General features: G+C 37.9%; 2 protein-coding genes across 2 annotated transcripts in view; one reads left to right on the top strand and one right to left on the bottom strand.

Moving 5' to 3' along the window:
• Positions 1 to 19,953, top strand: part of LOC113670218 (uncharacterized) — a 28,831-nt gene that overhangs the window by 8,497 nt on the left and 381 nt on the right. The window contains 14 exon segments of the mRNA XM_089210808.1: positions 9,333 to 9,599; positions 10,030 to 10,323; positions 12,227 to 12,477; positions 12,479 to 12,542; positions 14,538 to 14,620; positions 14,814 to 14,869; positions 15,174 to 15,352; positions 16,674 to 16,784; positions 16,893 to 16,911; positions 17,045 to 17,075; positions 17,814 to 18,117; positions 18,293 to 18,403; positions 18,860 to 19,050; positions 19,757 to 19,879. Of these exon segments, the coding sequence (XP_089066934.1) occupies positions 9,333 to 9,599; positions 10,030 to 10,323; positions 12,227 to 12,477; positions 12,479 to 12,542; positions 14,538 to 14,620; positions 14,814 to 14,869; positions 15,174 to 15,352; positions 16,674 to 16,784; positions 16,893 to 16,911; positions 17,045 to 17,075; positions 17,814 to 18,117; positions 18,293 to 18,403; positions 18,860 to 19,050; positions 19,757 to 19,879 (2,084 nt within the window).
• LOC149043985 (THAP domain-containing protein 1-like) lies at positions 1,725 to 2,504 on the bottom strand. Its single transcript, XM_089209148.1, has 3 exons — positions 2,394 to 2,504; positions 1,986 to 2,188; positions 1,725 to 1,892 (listed from the first exon to the last, which is right to left on the bottom strand). The coding sequence occupies exons 1-3, from the start codon at positions 2,407 to 2,409 to the stop codon at positions 1,725 to 1,727; spliced, it is 387 nt and encodes a 128-aa protein (XP_089065274.1). The 5' UTR covers positions 2,410 to 2,504.

The following is a 19,953-nucleotide window of genomic DNA, read 5'->3' as shown; positions in this document are numbered from 1 at the left end:
AATTTTTTCTTTGCTCCACGCTCATGACAAGACGAAAAACATCTTTTTCTATTTCTTTACCGAGTTCAAACCTACCATCTCTCTTATTCTATCCTGGAACCACCCATTTATACAAACTCAGTGTTCTGACCACTTGGCCACACTGCCTCCACCGGATGCTTTAGCAACCTGCTCTACAAGAAAATTTTTAAGCTCAATTAAGCCGCCTTTTCAAGCTCAAACCACATGTTGAATGGCGAAATAAATAGTCTCAGCAAGGGACAGAAAACGTTCGGTGTGAAGACGCCATCCTGGTGGAGGATTTAAAGAAGTTGAGGGCTAAGTCAGAGTTAACTTTAAGCAATTTGCGGTCTCTAATGAGAAACGTGTGGCTCCATTCAGTGTCACACGGGTTGTAGAAGAGGCTTTGGAGGGAGGCTTGGAAGCTTACAGGTACTAATGACACACGATAAGATAATGAAAAACCATCCAGGCACACTACAAGGCAAGTTTAGCAACAAGAAAGTGGTCTGAATGCTAGAAATACAGAATGATACAAATGGCCATGGAGCTTTAAGGCTGTACATTTCAAAGATACTCCAAAAAGTGATGCTTCATTTTTCATGTTCCAAGCATGACTGGAGTAAATTATGTACCGTTAACGACATGTGGGGCCCTTTTCTTGAAAGTTCCGATGACTTAATAGGCGCAAAGCCATATTTTAAAATTAAAACTGAAAGAACAGCGGAGCAGATTCTGACACTATAATCAGTCCCTTTTATCTCATTAGCTGAAAGTTTTATTGTATAATTCACAAAACGTTTTAAACCCGCATCTACATCGTCAGAGCGATTAGTTCTAATCGCTCCGACGAAGGGCTAACGCTCGAAACGTCAGCTTTTTTACCCTTTACGGTGGCTAATTTACGTTTTCAACCCAGTTGTTAACACTAAATTACCTGCTATACTCTCCCACCGACGCAGCACCACAGTTTCTTTAGAAACTTACCCCCTTAATCCTAGTTTAAGCCGAACAAGAAACACAATTATTTCATCTATTAGAAGCATATTTCTGGAGGCTGGTCTGTTTTCTCCCTCTCCAGAGGCATAACAGTAGGTCACTAGTTCAGCACTGGGCTTAATAAAGCTAAAAAAAAACTTAATATGTTCATTTGAGGGGAAACCAGTATAAAATTTTATATTCTCGTTGTCTACACCAAATCTCTCCAGGCCAAATTTACTTAATATTGCTTTATAAGCTGCCTGCTTTTTTATCTCCTCTAATTGTTGAGCAGCTTCAGCCTTGACATTTCTTAGCTCTTCTTTAGCTACAGCTGCTTCCTTTCTGCTCACCTCAACCTGCTGCTCAGCTGAGCCTTCACAGACTGCACCTCTGTTTCCACACTTTCCCTGCTTTGCATTGCCTCACTTTCCACTTCATCAGTGTCACTATCATCTGTTTGAGTATCTCTGTGAACAAAGCCAAAAAATTAAATATCACACTTTTATACATAATTCTAAATTTTAAAACAATTAAATCATTTTAGACATTGAAGAACCTGAGATCTGTATATATACTTCATACCCATACATCCCTTCTATAAGGTGTTACAAATGCTTTTAAAAATAGCAGTTAATACTTATCCCAAACTGATACAGTATTTAAAAATTAGAAAGATTCCATTATAGTCTAGACTTATCATTATCATCACTCACCGACACACGAAAATATAGCTGAAGGATAAATTACCTGTCGACATGTCGAATAATCTTTCTTCGTGCTTTGGAGGAGGGAGTCCAGTTAAAATTCGATGGAACAGCACCTCTTTTCAGTCGCTGGCTACCAGACTTGGTCGGTGGAAGGTAATCTTCCTTGGTAAAGTGCCTTGAGCATACTCTCGTACTAGTAGTTATCTAAATAGAGAAAAGTATAAGCCATTAGACACATAAGTTTACCGAACAGTTCCTTGTGAAATGCTTTGAACATCGAATGTCTCTATAAAATACCTTGAATTCAGGACCTTCGTCTCTTCGGATTTTCACGAGCCATTCCTTCCTCAGCTTTTCGTCCATGGCACGACCGGGAATGCGATGGAAATGCAGATCTTCGTGGTATCTTGAATCCCCATTACATTGGGGAACACAGCAATGGTATGCAGACTTTTTTTTGCCCGTGGTGGATTGTTCAACTGATTCGTCCATATCGATATCTACAACAATGAAAACAACGCTTGTTGGTTCAAACACCATAGTTTTGAGGGGAATGAACAGCCAAAATTCTATGTTTTTCGATAGTAAACGGCTTGTAAACCTCAAAGTGTAGTGAATTACCGTATTTTATTTCTTTTTACTTGTATTAATTGTCCAAACGTCGTTATAAAAGTGCAACAAGAAGACAAACTCTGTTGTTCATACCTGACGGAGAAGCCATGTTTGTAACGCGTGGTCGACTTGACGCTGATATTTTTGCCGCGATCCCAGCTGAAAACCAACCTTTCCGACTCAAAGATGCGCTCAAAGCTATATTTCTATGCTAAACTTACTGGATTTGGAGAGATGGAAAGATATTTAACGCTTGAATTCAGAATAATCGCCTTTCAACTATACACACGCGTGACGCTCAAGAGACTTATTCAATTTGTGTTTGCTGAAGAGCTTGCTCTCCAATTCAGCGTTGCTAACGCGTATCTAGGCACGTGACCTCTAGCTGCAAAGGGCCTATACCTTGGGGATTATGATGAGAGTACAAAGGTAGCGCTCTCCAGGGCCACAGCCAATATACTTAGTTATCTGGAGCCCGTTTGAGGTTGGGCCACAGAAACTCGATCAGTCTTCAATGCACTTGAATTCTCGCCCTTTGTCTTGCCAGCTGAGAAAACGTGGCAGTGTTTTGTCACCAGCTTCAAAGTAGTGAAAAACTCAGCACAGTAGTCTTTGTAACACTTTCAACCTTTCCGTCAGATTCACAGCAGTCGAAGTGGACAGATATGATCACTTGCAACGATTTGCTCACCAGCATGTGTAGCTTCTGTAATATCTATTCCGTCTCTGTACAATTATACAAATATTCCTTCAAGTGCTAAGGGTGAAGTCAACTTTTTCTCGTTTAGTTATTTTTAAATAAAAAAATTGAAGATCGTTTGAAATGAATAGCGTTTCATTTTTATTTTGATTTTCAGCCAATGGAAATAAGGCCTGTTGATGCAAGAAGGAAATGCTTTAAAAAAAATTTGTTCACAAACGAGTAGTTATGCTTAATTTTAGTTGTTGATTTTATAGATACTTAAAGAAATAAAAAAAAATTCGGAAGTTTGTTATTTAATACACTCTACCTCCCAACTCCAAAACGTTTTCCCATTGGTGGGGAAAGTGTCATTTGCCATTGGTCAAAACTCTTTAAGAACTCGCATGCATTAGGCGAATTTTTTTTTGTATAAATGCGCACTTTTCTTTCTACCAAATGTTTAAGCCGTATAAAACTTCAGAGGCGCCTTCTTTCTGTCAATAAAGTGAATTTGATTTCACTTTAAGAGTCTGAAGCGAAGCACAATCGTATGAACGCAACCTGACCTAAATCTTCCTGGTTTTTTGTTTAAGTTTTTCGCTCGGCTGATACTATCGTGCCATATACTATTTTTCATGAATTTGGCATAGTTTTACTTACTCAACCCCTGGAGCAGGTTGTATGTTATTTGACAGCGTACTTTCCAACAGCAAACTTGAGGAAGCTTGGATTGTTAATAAAAAAAATGGATTCTTTGTTTGCATTTTTCGTAGTGGAGTTGAGCCAAAAATCCCTTGTGAGTTTGAAGATCCTCCTCTCCCTAGCCTATGAGGTCCTCCAATAAAGGTTTCTCTTAAATTAATCAAGGGAGGCTCTGTTCCCCAGAGAGTTCGTAGATAAATATATCATCCTGGCACCAGTTGAGCAAAATAAGGAATGTCTTAAATTCAAATTATGTTTTCGCTTTTTACGAGGTTAGATCCTCCCACGTGCAGCCTCTAGGGCACTGCTGCACTCGTCTTCTGGTTCAAAATTGAGGAATTTCACCAGAAATTCTGCATGAGTAACAACGTTTTCATGTCCGATAAGAAGTAAAGTTGGCCTTCACAAATTGCTTGTTATAGTTAAGAGACGATTTAAAATAGCTCTCCCGGTAACAATATAGTTGGTGTTATTTTTAATTTTGCTGCAGTAATCCTATTCTTTTTCAGCGTGCAATGTGTGAGTTGAAGTATTTTGCTTTAAGTCAGCATTCTAACCATTGGTGGATAACTTGCTGCAATTTTCTGACCAAGGCACTCTATGGATTGATACTAGATTAACCCACTCACAAGATTAACCCTTCCTTATTGCATTATCATGCACCCTTTATGCTTTTACGAGGGGTTATGATTTAAAACTAGGGGGGATGTATGAGCCATGAAATAAACCGGGATTAAGAATTTGATTTGATTTTCATTTTTAGACAAACCCGAAGGTGCGAGGCTCACTACCAATGCTTCACAAAATACCGTCACTGAAGGAGACACAATTAAATTCAAGTGCATAGTTATGGCTGCTGTGCCTCAAGTGTCAACTTACAAGTTCTATTTCAATGGCCGCCTCGTAAGTAATAGCAGCAACAGTGAGTATACTCTCAGTAACGTCAATCGATCTCAGCACTATGGCGAGTACAAATGTGTTCCACATAATGATGCTGGAGATGGAGTAGAAGCCATTGTGAGACTTAACATAAATGGTGGGTAGAAATATCTTTGAGCATTTTGAATACTTTGGAATGATCATCCAAAACGGGAAAAACTTTTTTACCAGTTAACATCGCATCAATGAAACCTCCCACACGTTGAATAATTACAAACCCCGACAGGGAAGAATAGAGACCCTGGTATTCAGGTTGCCCCCCCCCCCCCCCCCCCCTAGAGGCTTTTCCTAGGAGTAATGGGAATGAGCGTGAAGTGTGAGGTGGGTGAGGGGAAGGAGAAAAAAAGTCTGGGGACGAGGCAGATGTTGTGTGGCTTTACAGACATCTTTGCGTTGCTCACCAGCTGAAGAGGTGTCTCCTTCACAAGCATTACTAAGCTTGCCACACTTGTAAAAAGTGCTGGTGAAGAATGCCTGTCTTGAAAAATTTAACCAGTGCCTAACAATAGATGGGTGCCTAATAAAAAAAGTTATGCCTGATGATAATAAACTGGCGCCTAATAATGATGGACTTAAGTCTAATAGCGTTGGACAGGTGCTTAATGATGATGAACTTGTGCCTAACTATTATGAACAGGTGCCTAATGATAAAAACCAATGGGTAATTATGATGAACTTGTGCCTAATAATGAGGAAACAAGCCTAACAATGATTCACAAATACAATTTAGTTACAAGTTTGAGATTAATCCTAGGTCTGATTCTATTTTTTTGGTAAAAAAAAAAAACAAAACATAACATTATTCCAAATAGATTACTCTGTGTCTGCCAAAAACTGTACTTATCCTTTTCATTAGAGTATTTTAAAACTGATGCAAATTCTGATCTCCTGACATAGTGATAGTTCCTTTTTAATTTTTTATTTTTTCATGTATGTGCTACATTTTATAATCTCATTCTATAGCGTATGAACTGCATGGTTTTAAACAAATCGCACTCTAATGTTATGGTGTGAAAATTTTGTTGTTTCTCTCTTCTTACCTAGTTCCTGTCCAGTTTACAGAAGTGCCACAGAATATAACAGTTAATGCGTCAACTCCTCTGTTTTTGAGTTGTGATGCCTCGGGTTTTCCTGAACCTAAGATAAGATGGGAAAAATCTGGGATTTATTTGTCTGACACCAAACAGTTGAACATCACCAGTAGTAGCAGGAATGATGCAGGAGAATATGTATGCATCGCAAGTAATGGAGGGATACAGGAAAAGACAGTAAGAGCTTATGTCACAGTGCAATGTAAGTCTTAATTTCAGTATGTTATAAAAAGCTGCTTTTGCCGCTGAATCCATGATACAGTCCTACCTATAAGCAACACCATATGAAGTGGTCACCCTGTATTCAGTGGTCAGTTGTCAAAGTCCCAATTTTTTTTTCTCCATAGTTGATGTTATTTTTTCCTCTTCTTAGTGTTCACCTCTATTAAGTGATCGTGGTCACCTTTGAGTGAGTGAAAACAGCCTGGTTGTATTGTCTTCCATCTGTAATGAACGGTCAAATAAAGCGGAACCACTCAATTAAAACTAAGAAGACTTTTTGATTAAAATTTAATCCAATTTCTTTCCCGAAATTAAGGTTTGTAGAATTTTTAACGAGTTTTTGTACATAAAGTGATCAATTCCAGCATAAAATGGCATTTTTCATCATTTTTTAATATTAACCCTCTTCTATGAAACGCCATATTCTGAGGGTGACCGCTCAATACATCTTTGACTGTACAATAATACACCTATGCTCAAAACTTTCCAATTGAAAAATTCTAAGAAATACACTTTATATTCCAATAAAAAAAGATGACGACAGAATAAATTATAAGGACAAAGGAACAATACAATAGCTGATGTTAAGTCATTGTTTACCTTCCTACTATAAAGAGAGTAGAGTTCTCTTGATGTGAATTATATATGCATCTGAATCACCTTTTTGATAACAAGAGAAAAATTGTATATACTTTCAAACTGCAACATTTTAGAAAACGGGTATATTTATATAAACAGGTGTAAATTTACCAAAACATACCCAAAAAAGCAAGAAACTCAAAGTCAACATCTAAGAAAAAACACTGCCAAAATTGAAAAATCCCCAACCTCACCCCACCTCCAGCCAAAATGATCTGGTCTTCAAGGAGAGATGCTATTAAGCATGGCTTCTGACTCTTAATTAATGGACAAAGACCGAAGCAAATCCAGCCTAATAAGAACTCAACTCATAAAGGAAACCCCCCCTGAGCTTTTCACACAGAGACATTTGCATCTCACCCCAGAGTAGGGTGTTGGCTGGGCTGCTAGCTAGGGTTAAGCCCCCTGCATTTTCTTCAGCCAGGCTGGCTTGAAGGTGGACATCGAAAACCTAGTTATCAGGTTTTTTGCAGCCCCTCCTAGGCCTGCTGATTTGGACTTTCAACCATCCTCCAAACACAGGGTGTTCATCCACTAGCTGAGCTCTGGCAGGGCATGAACCGAGTGTCAATCTTGAGCGGGTAACAAAAAAAAGTGTGTATACTCCTTGAAAAAACAACGGAACTGGTTTAGCAAAAGAACTTGGAAAGACTTACCGAGAGCATATTTGTAGCAGAGCTGAAAACTTCGCTCATCCTTTCACAACAAACTTATTGTTTGAGAGAATTTAGATAATGCATACACAACTTGAAGGATGTAATGTTGTTGGGTAAAATTTCTTATACGGTCGTCTATTGCACTCAGTTTACATGGAGAAACAATTGCATGTATAATTCCTATCATAACTGCATTCAGAAGCATAGACTTTAGGTAACATGCCTCTGCTTTATTTTATTGAGGAAGTGGTCCCATGCTTGGTGAGACAAAGCATATGCTGTGGTTTGAGCGAGTCGAGTAGGCAGCATTAAAACATATTGATAAAAAAATTACCATTTCCAAAAACTGCAGTTCACTCTTTTCGCAACAGAACCAAATCCATGAAACCTGCAAGTTTGTTTGCATCACACTTTAGCGGCCCGTAATTTCTTACCAGTTTGACAGGTTCTCACATGGAAATATTTTCAAAATCAAATTACCTCGCCAGACTTCATGTAAACATGAACATCTTTGGCTCAACTTCAATTTATTTTACTTTCCGTTAAAGGCCGTTACCCTAGTTTCTAGGGTAAAATCACGCATCTGCGACCTAAGTGCATTTTTTCAAAATGAATAACAGGTAAATTTAGTTAACTGAAGAGCAAATGATAGAAGCTTGCTTACACTGTTCGCTATTATTTCAAAACCATCTAGGCAAAAATGTTTGTCCAGATTTTACGGAAAAGTAATCCGTAGTTTTATTATTTTGCTTTTACACCCCAATGAATTAAACATTCCAAACGAAATAATTTGGAGTATAAAAGCAGTCTGAAATGTTGTTTAGGCGATATACAGGCACGAAGGATTTTAAACCACGAATGCCAAATAATTTTAGATAAAGGCCCATTGATTATTTCTTCCTTCATCACATAGAAATGAATCACTCAAAGTGGAGCTAGATTGATTAAAAAGTTTTCGCCTTTTCCAGGCCTTAGCGTGGGAGAAAACTCAAACTAGACTCAACTTACCTCCTCTGCGTTCTCGGCCCCATTCGCGTTCTCTTTGTTGTTGACTTTTTTCACTCTGTTTTCTGGAGCATTATGTCTTTCTTCCTCACGTTGCTATACACTACATATTTTCCCCTTTACATTAGCTTTCCCATTTCCTCGTTTGCGTTCATCTCGCTGTTTTCTTGCCCATTTTTTTCATGTCGTTTCTCGTTATTCACGTTTTTCAGACTCGCGCGCACATATTACTACTTCTCTCCTTTTCCTGTCTATGATTTATTCCGGTAGACATAGCCTAAACTGTAAGTGTTGTTGCTTGCAAGTATGTTGATTAGAATTGCAAAATACTAATAATCAGTAGTGTTTTCAACTACAATTTGCGCGGCTTCACAACTACAAGCCCAAGTAAAGCCCTCGCGTAATGCCTCATGTGCTGCACCGAAGATCTGCATTCGAGTATGCGTACTTCATCACTTTTGACTTAAATAAAGGGGGTAAGTTTCTAAAGAAACTATGGTGCTGCGTCGGTGGGAAAGTATAACTGGGTAATTTAGTGTTATCAACTGAGTTGATAACGTAAATTGGCCACTGTAAAGAGTCAAAAAGGTGACGATTCGAGCGTTAGCTCTTCGACAGAGCTTAGGGCTAACGCTCGAAATGTCAGCTTTTTAACTCTTTACCGTGGCCAATTTACGTTATCAACTCAGTTGATACTACTACGATAATTCCACTATTATTTTCAGTATTTTAATTTTAGTCTGTGAATTACATCCTACGGCCTTATCTGTGCATCGTATCGATCGCATAAGGTGTACGCGAAAGGCAAAAACAACTAGAACTAAATCATTAAAGTGTTCTTTGTTTTCTTTCCTGCTTGAAAGTTCGCTTCTATAACAGTTAAATTCAAAGAACAAAACCAAAAAATAAAAGTTTGGATCGTTTAGTGCAACCGATATCTTGCCACGTATTTTTGCCCTGTTCTAAGGTGTAATACTGTGGCATATTTCGCTCAGTGACACAGAAGTGGAATGATAACGCTCGTCAATGTTATGATTGATATGAAGTATCACCAATTACTTATTCAAACGCTTATTGCATTTTTATTTATTCTCAGACCCGCCCACAATTCAAACTGTCACCACGTCATCAAAGAAGTCTTGGATTGGCCAGACAGTGACTTTGAAGTGTCTTTCTGATGGTATTCCTACACCAACACTCTCTTGGTACAAACCTGAAGGAAGTGAAATAAACAGAGTCAGAGGCAGAGAAAACAAAGTACAAGTACCACTCAGAGGTGATCAAGATTTTGGTGATTACAAGTGCATTGCTACCAATGCACTTGTTCCATCTGATGAGAAATTAATAAGGATAAATCAGATAAGTGAGTAAAAAAGATCAGTGTATTTTGATGAAAGAAAAACTGCATATTAGGTCAGCATTTTATTTTGCCTTTACTCGTTATCACTGTTTTTGGTGTATTAGAAGTAAACTCTGTCGACACCTTGCCCTTTGGTAGCGTTAAAGACGTTGCAAAAGAGCGTTGAACTTCAGGCAGATTGACGACATCCTCCCATGCGAGTATCCATATGAAACTTCCTCAATCGTGGACTCTAATTTTTTTCTTTTTCTATTAGGCCCTTGGCTAATTTATACGGCAGCAGCATGTACATTCATAAAGCTGTAATAATACAAGGACTTGCATTCATCCTTAGTATTGTGACAAAACTTGTTGCGAGGTAATCACCAAAACAAAATTTCTTCTTCCTTTTTTTTTTTGCTCAAAATGATCCCTTTTTTATGGCACTATGAAGAGAAACCAGGGAAAGCATCCATCAAATCATCAGAATCAGTCATTCAAGCAACTTTGATAACAATAAGATGGACTGCACCAGCTGATGATGGAGGAAGTCCGATTACAGGATACCGAATGGTCTTACAAAAGGGTGAAACGCAGATCGAAAAGAATAATATCGCCGATCCAGGGACGACTACTTATTCGTTTCGTGGTTTGGAGAAAAATACCAACTACACAGTGAAACTGTTTTCCAGAAATTTTGTATTCGAGGGAGATCCTATTGTAAGGACGATTAAGACCAAGTTTGAAGGTATGGAATCGCAAGTGATTTCGTGACTGAACACTTTACACCAATCATTTTTTGCCAACTTAGATTTTTCCCAGATTTAACGATGTTTTCTACTCACCACATTATAAGATTTTTGATTTTAAGTGTTTGTCCCCTTCTTAATGGCCAGTTTGCTTTTCCTTTCTAATGGTTATTTGAGAAGTACCTACGTTTGAAGAAGCGTAATACTAAATAAACCACAGGTGAAAGTAGGTGAGATGAAAGAAACTTAATGGTTTACGCCGACCTTTTATGTCAAATTGCCTTACATTGGCTCTTGTTCTGTTGTCAAACAAAAAAGGGTTCGCCACTGTTAAGCGTTATCGTAGTTACATAGATATTAAGGTTGTTTTTTCATCCTTTAGCATAGGTAATATGTTTGGTGTGAAAGACCAAGAAACATGTTTCTAAAAGTTATTTTCTTAAACCAACTGTCCCTTTTGACAGTGAGGCGATTTTCACAAATCGGTCGACAAAAGAATTGAAGTTTGAAAATGGGCCTTTCATGAAAATCGCTTTTAATATGCCAATATTATGGGGAAAGGTCGTGAAACAGTTTGTGGACGGCCTCAAAGAATCCTCCGTATATTTTCTTGAAGATGAGAAAAGTACGAGCACAAAAAAACAGAGTGCGAGTGACAGAAGTCAAGCTATAAGCTGTATCCTGATAAAACAGGAAAAATTGCGACGTACGAAGAAAGTTTGAGATAGGTATTTTTAAAAAAAGCTAAACCACAAAATTAAACCTCTTGCGTATAATTAAGATGGATGAATATTATTTTCTTAAATACCTACCAGCTATATTCAAAGCACTTAAAAAGAATCAAACCTCCATGGGCCCCATAGCTATCAGGATTTGCTATTTAATTTATTGACATTTTCAGCACACTTACAGCGTAAAACCGTCTATTTTTTTGCATATGTAGTGCTTCTTTTGTTGACACTAGGTTTGTGTGTAACGATTTTCTTTCAAAACTATGTCACGGAATAACAAATTAGTAGTTTTAGAGCCATTTCCAGTCAGTAATACCGTCAGTAAAATTATACTCCTCTGTATATAATGTCTATCGAGGTAAAATGGCGGCATTTTTGAAATTCCCATAGCTTTTACAGGGATTAGCCCAAACCAAAACATCTAAGGTTGTCGTTTTGAGGAAAGTTTCTTTCGAAACCTCATCTGCCACATATCTCATTCGACAAAAAAAAAAGTATTGTGGTAACAGGTGTGAATTTAGTGACTGAAGTTGAGCAACCGTAGCATGGCTATGAAGTTCGTCGCACCTGATATTGCTCTAGCGTTTCATTACCTCTTCAGTTGGCAAACCCCCTGGAGAAAAAAGACTTGTTTTCTCGGCGGAAAACCGGCATCAGCTTATGTTTACAGCAGAAGAATCGTAGCCCTGTACGCTCAAATGGCTCGAGAAGCGGAGCATGTGCACTCATTTTCCGCTGTGTCATTGCCGAATGCCTGAACTAAGTCATGCGCATTCTTTCCGTCATTACATGACACAAATTAATGGCGAATGACGACATCATCTATGCATCAGTCCTTTCATTTCATCATTTGTAAGTAGCAATTAAATGCCATTAAAGGTCAGTGTATCATTCCGGTTCTCGTTGTACATGCGGTATTTGTTTTAGGCTACAACGGACCATTATTTAGGCTTCTCATTATCACTTTTTGCCCTTTCAAATTATTTTGAATTCATCTCAGTACTTAACTTAATTTTGCTTGTTATACACTTTTGCTTCAAAAATATTCCAAAAAGATCTTCGACCAATTTACAGATTATTTAGTCACTGGTAAATTGTGACCAGGTTTGTAACAAGAAGTTGTATAATTATTAGAAATTTCACGCCGTTCATGTTGTTGACATCAATCTAGGAGCCCCTGATGTGGTCGAAATAGACGAACTGCCAGGTGAAACAATAGACGGAACAATTACCCTAAAGTGGAAGGAACCAGAAAGTAATGGAAAAGACACTACCATGTATACAGTGTACCAAAGAGTAGTGACTGATGGGAAAGTAGGACAGTGGACAATAATAAGGAAAATCAGAGATGTTTCTGTGAGAGAATTGAAAATAGCGTTGGAGAGAGGAAAGGTGTATCAGTTTGCCATTACTGCAACTCAGTAATGAGCTTGGTGAAAGCCTAAAACAAGAGGAATCAAATATCGAGCAAGTCAAGGCAGATGGAGGTATGTTCAAATGAATCCTATTCTCCCCTTTCAACAGTTTATCCTTCTCTTTACTTAGTTTTCAAGCACTTTCCGTGTCATCAACATCAAAGTTTTTACGTGTGAATTCTTCGTCTGCAAAAACCTGAATCAGTGAGAAAAATTTCACTTACGTCGCAGTTGATATTTGTGTGCCAACTAGAGGCCAATTGTTTTGCAATGTTTTCTGTTACTAAATTTTAATTAACTTGTTAATTAAATAATATTATAATAAAGTTCGGATATAACGTGCACTGTCATTGGTTGAAAGAGCGTGCTCTATGGGAGTATAGAGCATAGAGCTGAGCTAAAGCTGTCACGCCATCTGCCAAATTGCACTATGTCCGACTTTCTCCTGGAATTTTCCCAAGTCTTTTTCTTTAATTGAAAGTGAAATTGCGGAACAGGCAAGGCGGCAAATAGCGACAGAAGCACCAAACAAAGGTTTGTAAACATGTCAGGCGCCGTAATTGACGTTATTATAACGTGAGCAGAGACAAAAATCCTCGAAGAGTAAACGAAATGGACAGTCCGAGTTTTGAAGGTTTTCACACATTTAGATTGCAAGCTTACTAGGGGTAAAATCAAACACTGCTAACGCTCGTGTAATATATACAGTTTTGTGTTCAAAAACAAAACCGAGCAAAACAGGAATGATGAAAAATACAGCCAAACTGGCGTAACTGTTAAAACTCATACTAGTCATGACGGTGTCATGCTGAGGTCCAACGTAGCTAGCTCATCATGGCGATCTCCGGTCATCGCAGTCAAGTAAGCCTCAAAAATTACATCGGCCGTCCTTCTAAAGAACAACTTAGACTCTGCTCTGATATCCTTTCCGAGGCGTCGAGTGGAAGGCCACATCAGTCACTGCAGCCGAGTTTTGCGGCGCTGTCATTCTGAGCAATCTTCATATTCCGGTAAATTCGGCTGTCGTTCATTCATGAAATACACGCTTCAACAGTTTGTTTTCTAATCGCCATGTGCAAAAAACTTGGGGCCGGATTTCACTGAACATTTCACTTTCAGACTCTGTATTAGAGACTAAAAGGCTTCAGGCCAAAGAGTTAAATTCGACTTGCTGAACTATTAAGTTTGTAAACTATTGCAGAATGTGAACTTCGATGGTTTTTGACCTTTGATGGTTTGACATTTTTGACAGCTTTAGTCCTGTGCGGCCAATTATATTATTTAAACCACTCTAACAGGATCCCGATTGGCTTATTGTGGTGTGCTTTATGAGAGTATAGAGCATGCTGACGACACTGTTGTTCGCTTTGGAAATAAAGTTTGTTTTGAAAATTTAAAGTAATGCGTAGAGAATTTAACGGATTCTTTATCATAAAACAAATAGAGAAGCCTTGTCTGTGCTCTTTTCCGTTGTAAACCATTTAGGGAAGCGGCTAGAGCCTTCAAGAAGCGGGGAGAAACACTCGACTACGTCTCGTGTTTTTCCCTACTCTTCTTTTGTGCTCTAGCCGCACCCCGCGTGCTTTACAACAGAACAGAGCACATACTATTGCTCCATTTGTTAAATAGTAAATATATAAATTTGTTAAATAGTAATTAAATAGTCTACAAACGTCACAGAAGGAAGAGAATGATCGTATTCCATTTTACTGTCACAATCGCGCGGTAAGACCTATCCTTTTAACAATTTTAAATTACTCCAAAATGATCCAAAAACTGTTATATTATTTTCGCATAAGATGTAGACAACTTTTTGGTCAGAAATACACTCTAAATAAATGATCAACACGAGTCGTTAGACAGACACTCTAATCATTCCATGCTACGTAGCTGCAGAAATCAAGGAAAAAAATCGTCTTTTAAATCCGCCCTCCTAACCGTGCATTTTATGTCAGTGTTCTTTGCAAGTAAAGGCTGTTTTTTGTAAATGAGTTTAAATGACAATTCTTGTACAAACAAACAGACGTTCATTTTCAGTCGTATTTTGTTTTTCTCCATTTCAAACAGTAAGCACAGAAGTTTACCTGACAGCGACAATACAGGAGGACTGTAGCAGACGCTCAGAAGTTGCTGCGAAATTTCCAGAAATGGTTAGATAATCGAATTGATCCAAATACCGGAATGTATGGAATACTACAATAAGATTTATTATGAAAAGGGAATCTTAATCAATTTGCTCTTGAAATGAAAGATTTATATTTTTGTTAAAAAATGATATTTTGAACCATCTTCAATATGTAACAAGCATTTGAATATAAATTTTCTCTTTATATGTTCTTTCAGGCTTGTCAAATTGCCTTCAGGTTTGGCTGCTCATCCGCCAACACTTTGAACACCAGGTAAGGTACACTCTGTCTTTTACAGTGAAACAGCAAATGGGGGAAGGAGTTTTAAAACCTGTTTTTCTGCTCTAGAAAATCGTAGTTAATTTGAGGTACATATCCTTTCATGTACAGCAATATATTGAGACAGAGTGACATAAATTAATGTTATTTACCTTGGTTTACTACATTGTTTAAATCTCAATGTATTTATGTATTTTAACACTTAAAAATCACCAAAGTACAAATATTTGTGATGATGATATTCTTTGCTTCCACCACCCCCCCCCCTCTCTCTCTCTCTCTCCCTCTCTCTATCCAGGTGTGGCAGTGTTGTTCTTGACTTCATGATGAGGTTCAATCAAAGCGTAGTCGTCAACAATATTTTGACTGTCCTGTCCAATGCTGCGAGACAAAACAAACTTGGAGGTTTTAAAGTCAATCCAGCTTCGATTAAACAAGTTTTTCTACCCACAGACGGCTCAGAAAGCACGGTAAAAGGTAAATTTAACAAAGAAATTGTTAACTACATTGAAGTTCGCAAAGTAACCAGGTGCATAATCAGACATGGTTTCATGTTACTCTGGTTTAAAGATTGAATGAATGAAGTTACAACTAGTAATAGTTTTGATGAGAAGGAATTAGCGACTGGTTTTGCAGTTATTCCTTACATTCAGGGTGTTACGGGACCCATCAAGAGAATTATTAATAACCACAACGTTAAAGTTTCTCAAAAATCTTTTCAGACTTTGTGGTATATTTTTGCCAAACCTAAGGATCCTATCACAAATGAACAACTAACCGACGCTTTTTATTCTATTCCGTGCAATGACTGTGATCACGAGTGTATCGGACAGACCAAACGTCAGTTTGGTACACGTTTGAAAGAGCATCAAAAAGCGGTCTTCTTTTATAAATAAGACAAATCGGCTTTGTCGGAGCACACATGCCTAACTAACCATACAATTGGGTGAGATAATTCTAAAATTTTCCCCACTAATCGATGTTACCACCAGCGCCTTTGTTTGGAAGCCTGTCATATGAACTCTGCCCACGCTCCTTTAAATCATGATGATGGCAGCTTACTACCTGACGCATATTTACACCTCGTCAGAAAAAAGGGCAGCTGCCTGGTGAGCTCATAAAAGGACCTCTTGTTGCAACGATTAGATCACCCCTGATGAAGGCACTACACAGGAATGTTGAAACGTTGTGTTTATGAATTGTAACTTCCAGGTTACTCTCAGTCCATTTTACAGTTGCATGCTTGGTTGCCAAGCCTTTGAGGAGTAGTGAGGCTGAAGGCGACCTTGTTATGATACAAGCCTTATTGCTTTTCAAATGTAAATGACTTGTTATCATGCTAGCTAGATACTGGTCTCTATTACAACATGTCAACTTAATCCTCACTCCAAATTAAAGGCTTGGCAACTAAGTACTCAACTGTAAGATGGCCTATTCATTAAATCTTTAAACCAGAGTAGCATCAAACCATGTCAAAGTGTTCTTACGAAAAAAAAACTTTTTCTAATTGTATTCCGTATCTGTGTAATTAAACAACTAATTTCCGGTGAGTGACATATTTCCAGGTTTCAGTTTTTTGTCGTTGTTGTTGTTATTCAATTAAACAAAATCTTACTTTTAGAAATTATTATAGAAAGATTAGACCGTACTTTTCCTCAGTACCTAGCCAATGGGAGGTAGTTTTTCGGTTATTAGCCTAAGCTATGTAGTGAGAGCAGTTTATTGACCAGGATCAGTGTAAATATTGTTTGAATTTTGAATTTTACTTGATCAAGCTTTGTAAAATGAATCATTTTAGGTCCTGAGGAGTGTAACTGCCCATCTAACCACGTCTTGTTAGCCATCATTGGGGTTCTTGCCTTCACAAGCCTTCTTCAAATTATTTACATAATCTGGTTACGAAGGAAAGGTAAGTAAAAAATCATAATTAGAGGGTTTGGCTGGAAGATTCATTTTAAAACAAAATTTTGACCCACATCCACATCATTTGTCTTTTTTTCCTTTCGTTCTTTTTCAGACGCTGTAGGGAAACAGAGGTACGAATTTACTGGCACTTGGATTCTGTCGCTGTAATGTGCCAGATATGGTTTCATCTTAACACAAAACTCCACTTGAAGCTGATGAAATTGTCAGCTTTTTTTAAATATTCGTATGCTTCCTCAATTGTAGGACTTATGAAGATGATAGAGGTGTTTACGACGTAAGTAACAGCTAAGACATTGTGGTTACGTTCGTGTGGAAAGAAATTATGTAATATCACTTTACCTCTACTTTCTGTAAAGAAATAAACGCTTGCAGCAAATAAGATAAGTAAGTAATAGGTAGGAAAAAAGGTGTGGTTCTACAAAAAAAAAAGCATCGGCAGATACAATGAAATAGAGGAGGAAGTTTGACTCGATAAGGTCTTTTTCCTAGGATGATATCCTTTACCAAGCTGCTCCATGGATTTTCCTTGAGTTGTCCCTGGTTCAACTGTGTGGCTTCACTTCATAGATCGCTAACTGGTCTGCACCCGGTTGATATTTGCTTTCTAAAGAATTGTTTTCGCGCATTTTTGGCCGTCTTATTTTCTTGATGCCTTATATTCTAAACGTTAGTCTAGGCGCTGAGTACAGCAAGAGTTTTTTTTGTGCGTGTATTTGTCAAAAAATCGCAAAACCAATCGACAATCTTCGTGTTTCAGTTTGTAGCTTGGGCAAATATGCTATGAACCACGATCACTCCATTGGACATGATAGTTTCAAAAGCAGAGGACAAAATGTTAGAAATAATAAGGACAATAGAGATTGTAAACTATCTATAACCTTTTGTTATGCAAGAATGTAAAGGTTTGTCTGATGAAAATAGGTAAACTGATTTTTATAACCATGTAGAACTGTTTACTGGTTTTAATAACAGCTTTTTTATATGAAATCTTAACGGTTTGTTGGTTTAATAGAATGAAACAGAATTAGAAGATATCGAACCAAGTCAGCCCGCTTCAAGAAAGCTCACTCAGCCTCCTGCGGAATACATGGATCTCATAGACGTCAACAAAGATAATAGAAAAGCACAAAGAACAGCTCCAGGTGCTGATTACGTGCCTCTTCATCCGTTAACACGCTGCTGGGAAGTTCCAAGATATCAAGTGACCATAGAAAAAATCATTGGTAAAGGTGCTTTTGGTCAGGTTGCCAAGGGAACAGCGGCAGGACTTCGAGGGAGTCCTGAAACGACCACAGTGGCTATTAAAATGCTGAAAAGTGAGCTTTTGTACAGTAAATTGAACGACAGTCTTAGCCGACAATAATTCCGGAAATGTTACCGGGTTACCGTATATTTTTAGCTATTTGCCATTTCATGACGTATGTTATTATTTTGGTATTTCCCATAATCTTCCCTTTAACCAAATTTAACTCCTTGTTTTTAACGCTCCAGCAAACGCTGCTGAATCGGACAAGAGAGATTTGATGAAAGAACTTGACACAATGAAGCAGCTGAAACCACATCCTTACGTCATTGAACTTCTGGGATGTGTTACAGAATCTGGTACGCTTTGGTTATGCGTTGTATTGTTGTATTGTTGTACATATTTTGCTAATGATTTACTCTGTGACGCTTTCTCGTCATTGATAATTTGCTTCAATGGATGAGTCACTGCTTCACAATGAAGCACGACAAAAAAACCATTGCATAAGATAATTTTATCTTTTTTAGCCAACATAGACACTCCTGGATTTACTGATAGACCAAGACCAAATATTTGCCACTCAACAGACCATTCTGTTGTATAAGCAGAAAGGCATTTTCTAAGAGAATATTTGGTCTGTTCCTTCTTATGAGACCGTTACATATATTTTCTCCTTCTCTTCGCAAAGCTACATCTTGTTCTCGTGCATGCGATGTCTTCAAAAGCATTGACCACGACTGGGCTATTCATTTATTGTCTTTAGTAGTCATTTTTTTTTAGAGTCATGTATCAATAAAATTGCTTAATTTTTTCAGAACAGCTGTTGGTTTTGATTGAATATGTGCCTTTTGGGGATCTGCTGGGTTACCTGACAAAGAGCCGTGGATTAAAAGACACTTACTACAAAGACCCAGATATCAAGCCACAAACAAATCTGACGTCACAGCAGCTGATGAAGTTTGCTTGGCAAATTGCTGATGGAATGAGTTACTTGTCCTCAAAATCTGTAAGTTAATTGAAAAAAAAAATCGCACAAATGACAAACAATTCTAAACCTTCTTGTAAGGTGTATCGTCATGTTAAGCTTTGTCTTGCATAGAATGTTATATCTTCCCAAGATCACGCCCGGGAGATGCAAACGTGTTCTTACCGTGTTGTTGACGCTATTTTTCTTTAAGGCCGGGATACCTCACAATTTTGACGTCATCGACTAACTTTTATTTCAATGTGCGAATGGCGACATTTGTGCATCGTTGCAAGTACACCCAATTAAAATAAAATACCTGTGTTTTTCTCGTGTATGCAGAGGCAGAGACGTGAATGTATAGGATCTTTTAACATATTCAGCCCAAACTAAGTGTACAACAAATATCCACTTTAGTGACAAGAAAGAGAAGGAATTAAAACTTGAAATTCAAAAATTCGTCTTTGGTCTCTAAACTGCCACATTATAGAAATCCTATTTACATTAAAAACTTAAGATAGGCGTTCTATGAAATAATTACGTATTGCACAAATAAAGTAGTTTGCTACTCTATGGAATATGAGGCAGTAATTATAGTGAATTTAATTTTCTACCATTTGGAAGAAAGAAAAATACGCACACCATATTATGTGGCTAGACATTTCTTTTTTCCTACCGGAACCGTGTCAATTCAATTCTTTTTCTTCTGCAATCGCTAATATTTGCTGTTGCAACAATTCTTTCTTAGATCATTCACCGAGACCTTGCGGCCCGTAATGTGTTGGTTGGACAAAAGGAAACTTGTAAAGTGACAGACTTCGGAATGGCCAGAGATGTGCAGGAGGAAAATATTTATGAACGAAAGACTAAGGTAATCAAGAAAGAGGGGAAGTGGGGGCGGTACTACATATCGTTCAGTTTAGTGATCTTCCACAATCGTTGTTG

Source organism: Pocillopora damicornis, chromosome 6 (assembly GCF_964200805.1).
Source record: "Pocillopora damicornis chromosome 6, jaPocDami1.2, whole genome shotgun sequence".
Lineage (NCBI taxonomy): Eukaryota > Metazoa > Cnidaria > Anthozoa > Scleractinia > Pocilloporidae > Pocillopora > Pocillopora damicornis.
Note: the sequence above shows the minus strand (reverse complement) of the source record. Positions and strands in the feature narration are given on the sequence as shown.

Excerpts from the sequence above, each read along its gene's own strand:
- LOC149043985 (XM_089209148.1), bottom strand. Across the intron at positions 1,893-1,985 it reads ACGAAGGTCCTGAATTCAAG|ATAACTACTAGTACGAGAGT; the intron begins GTATTTTATAGA and ends TTCTCTATTTAG.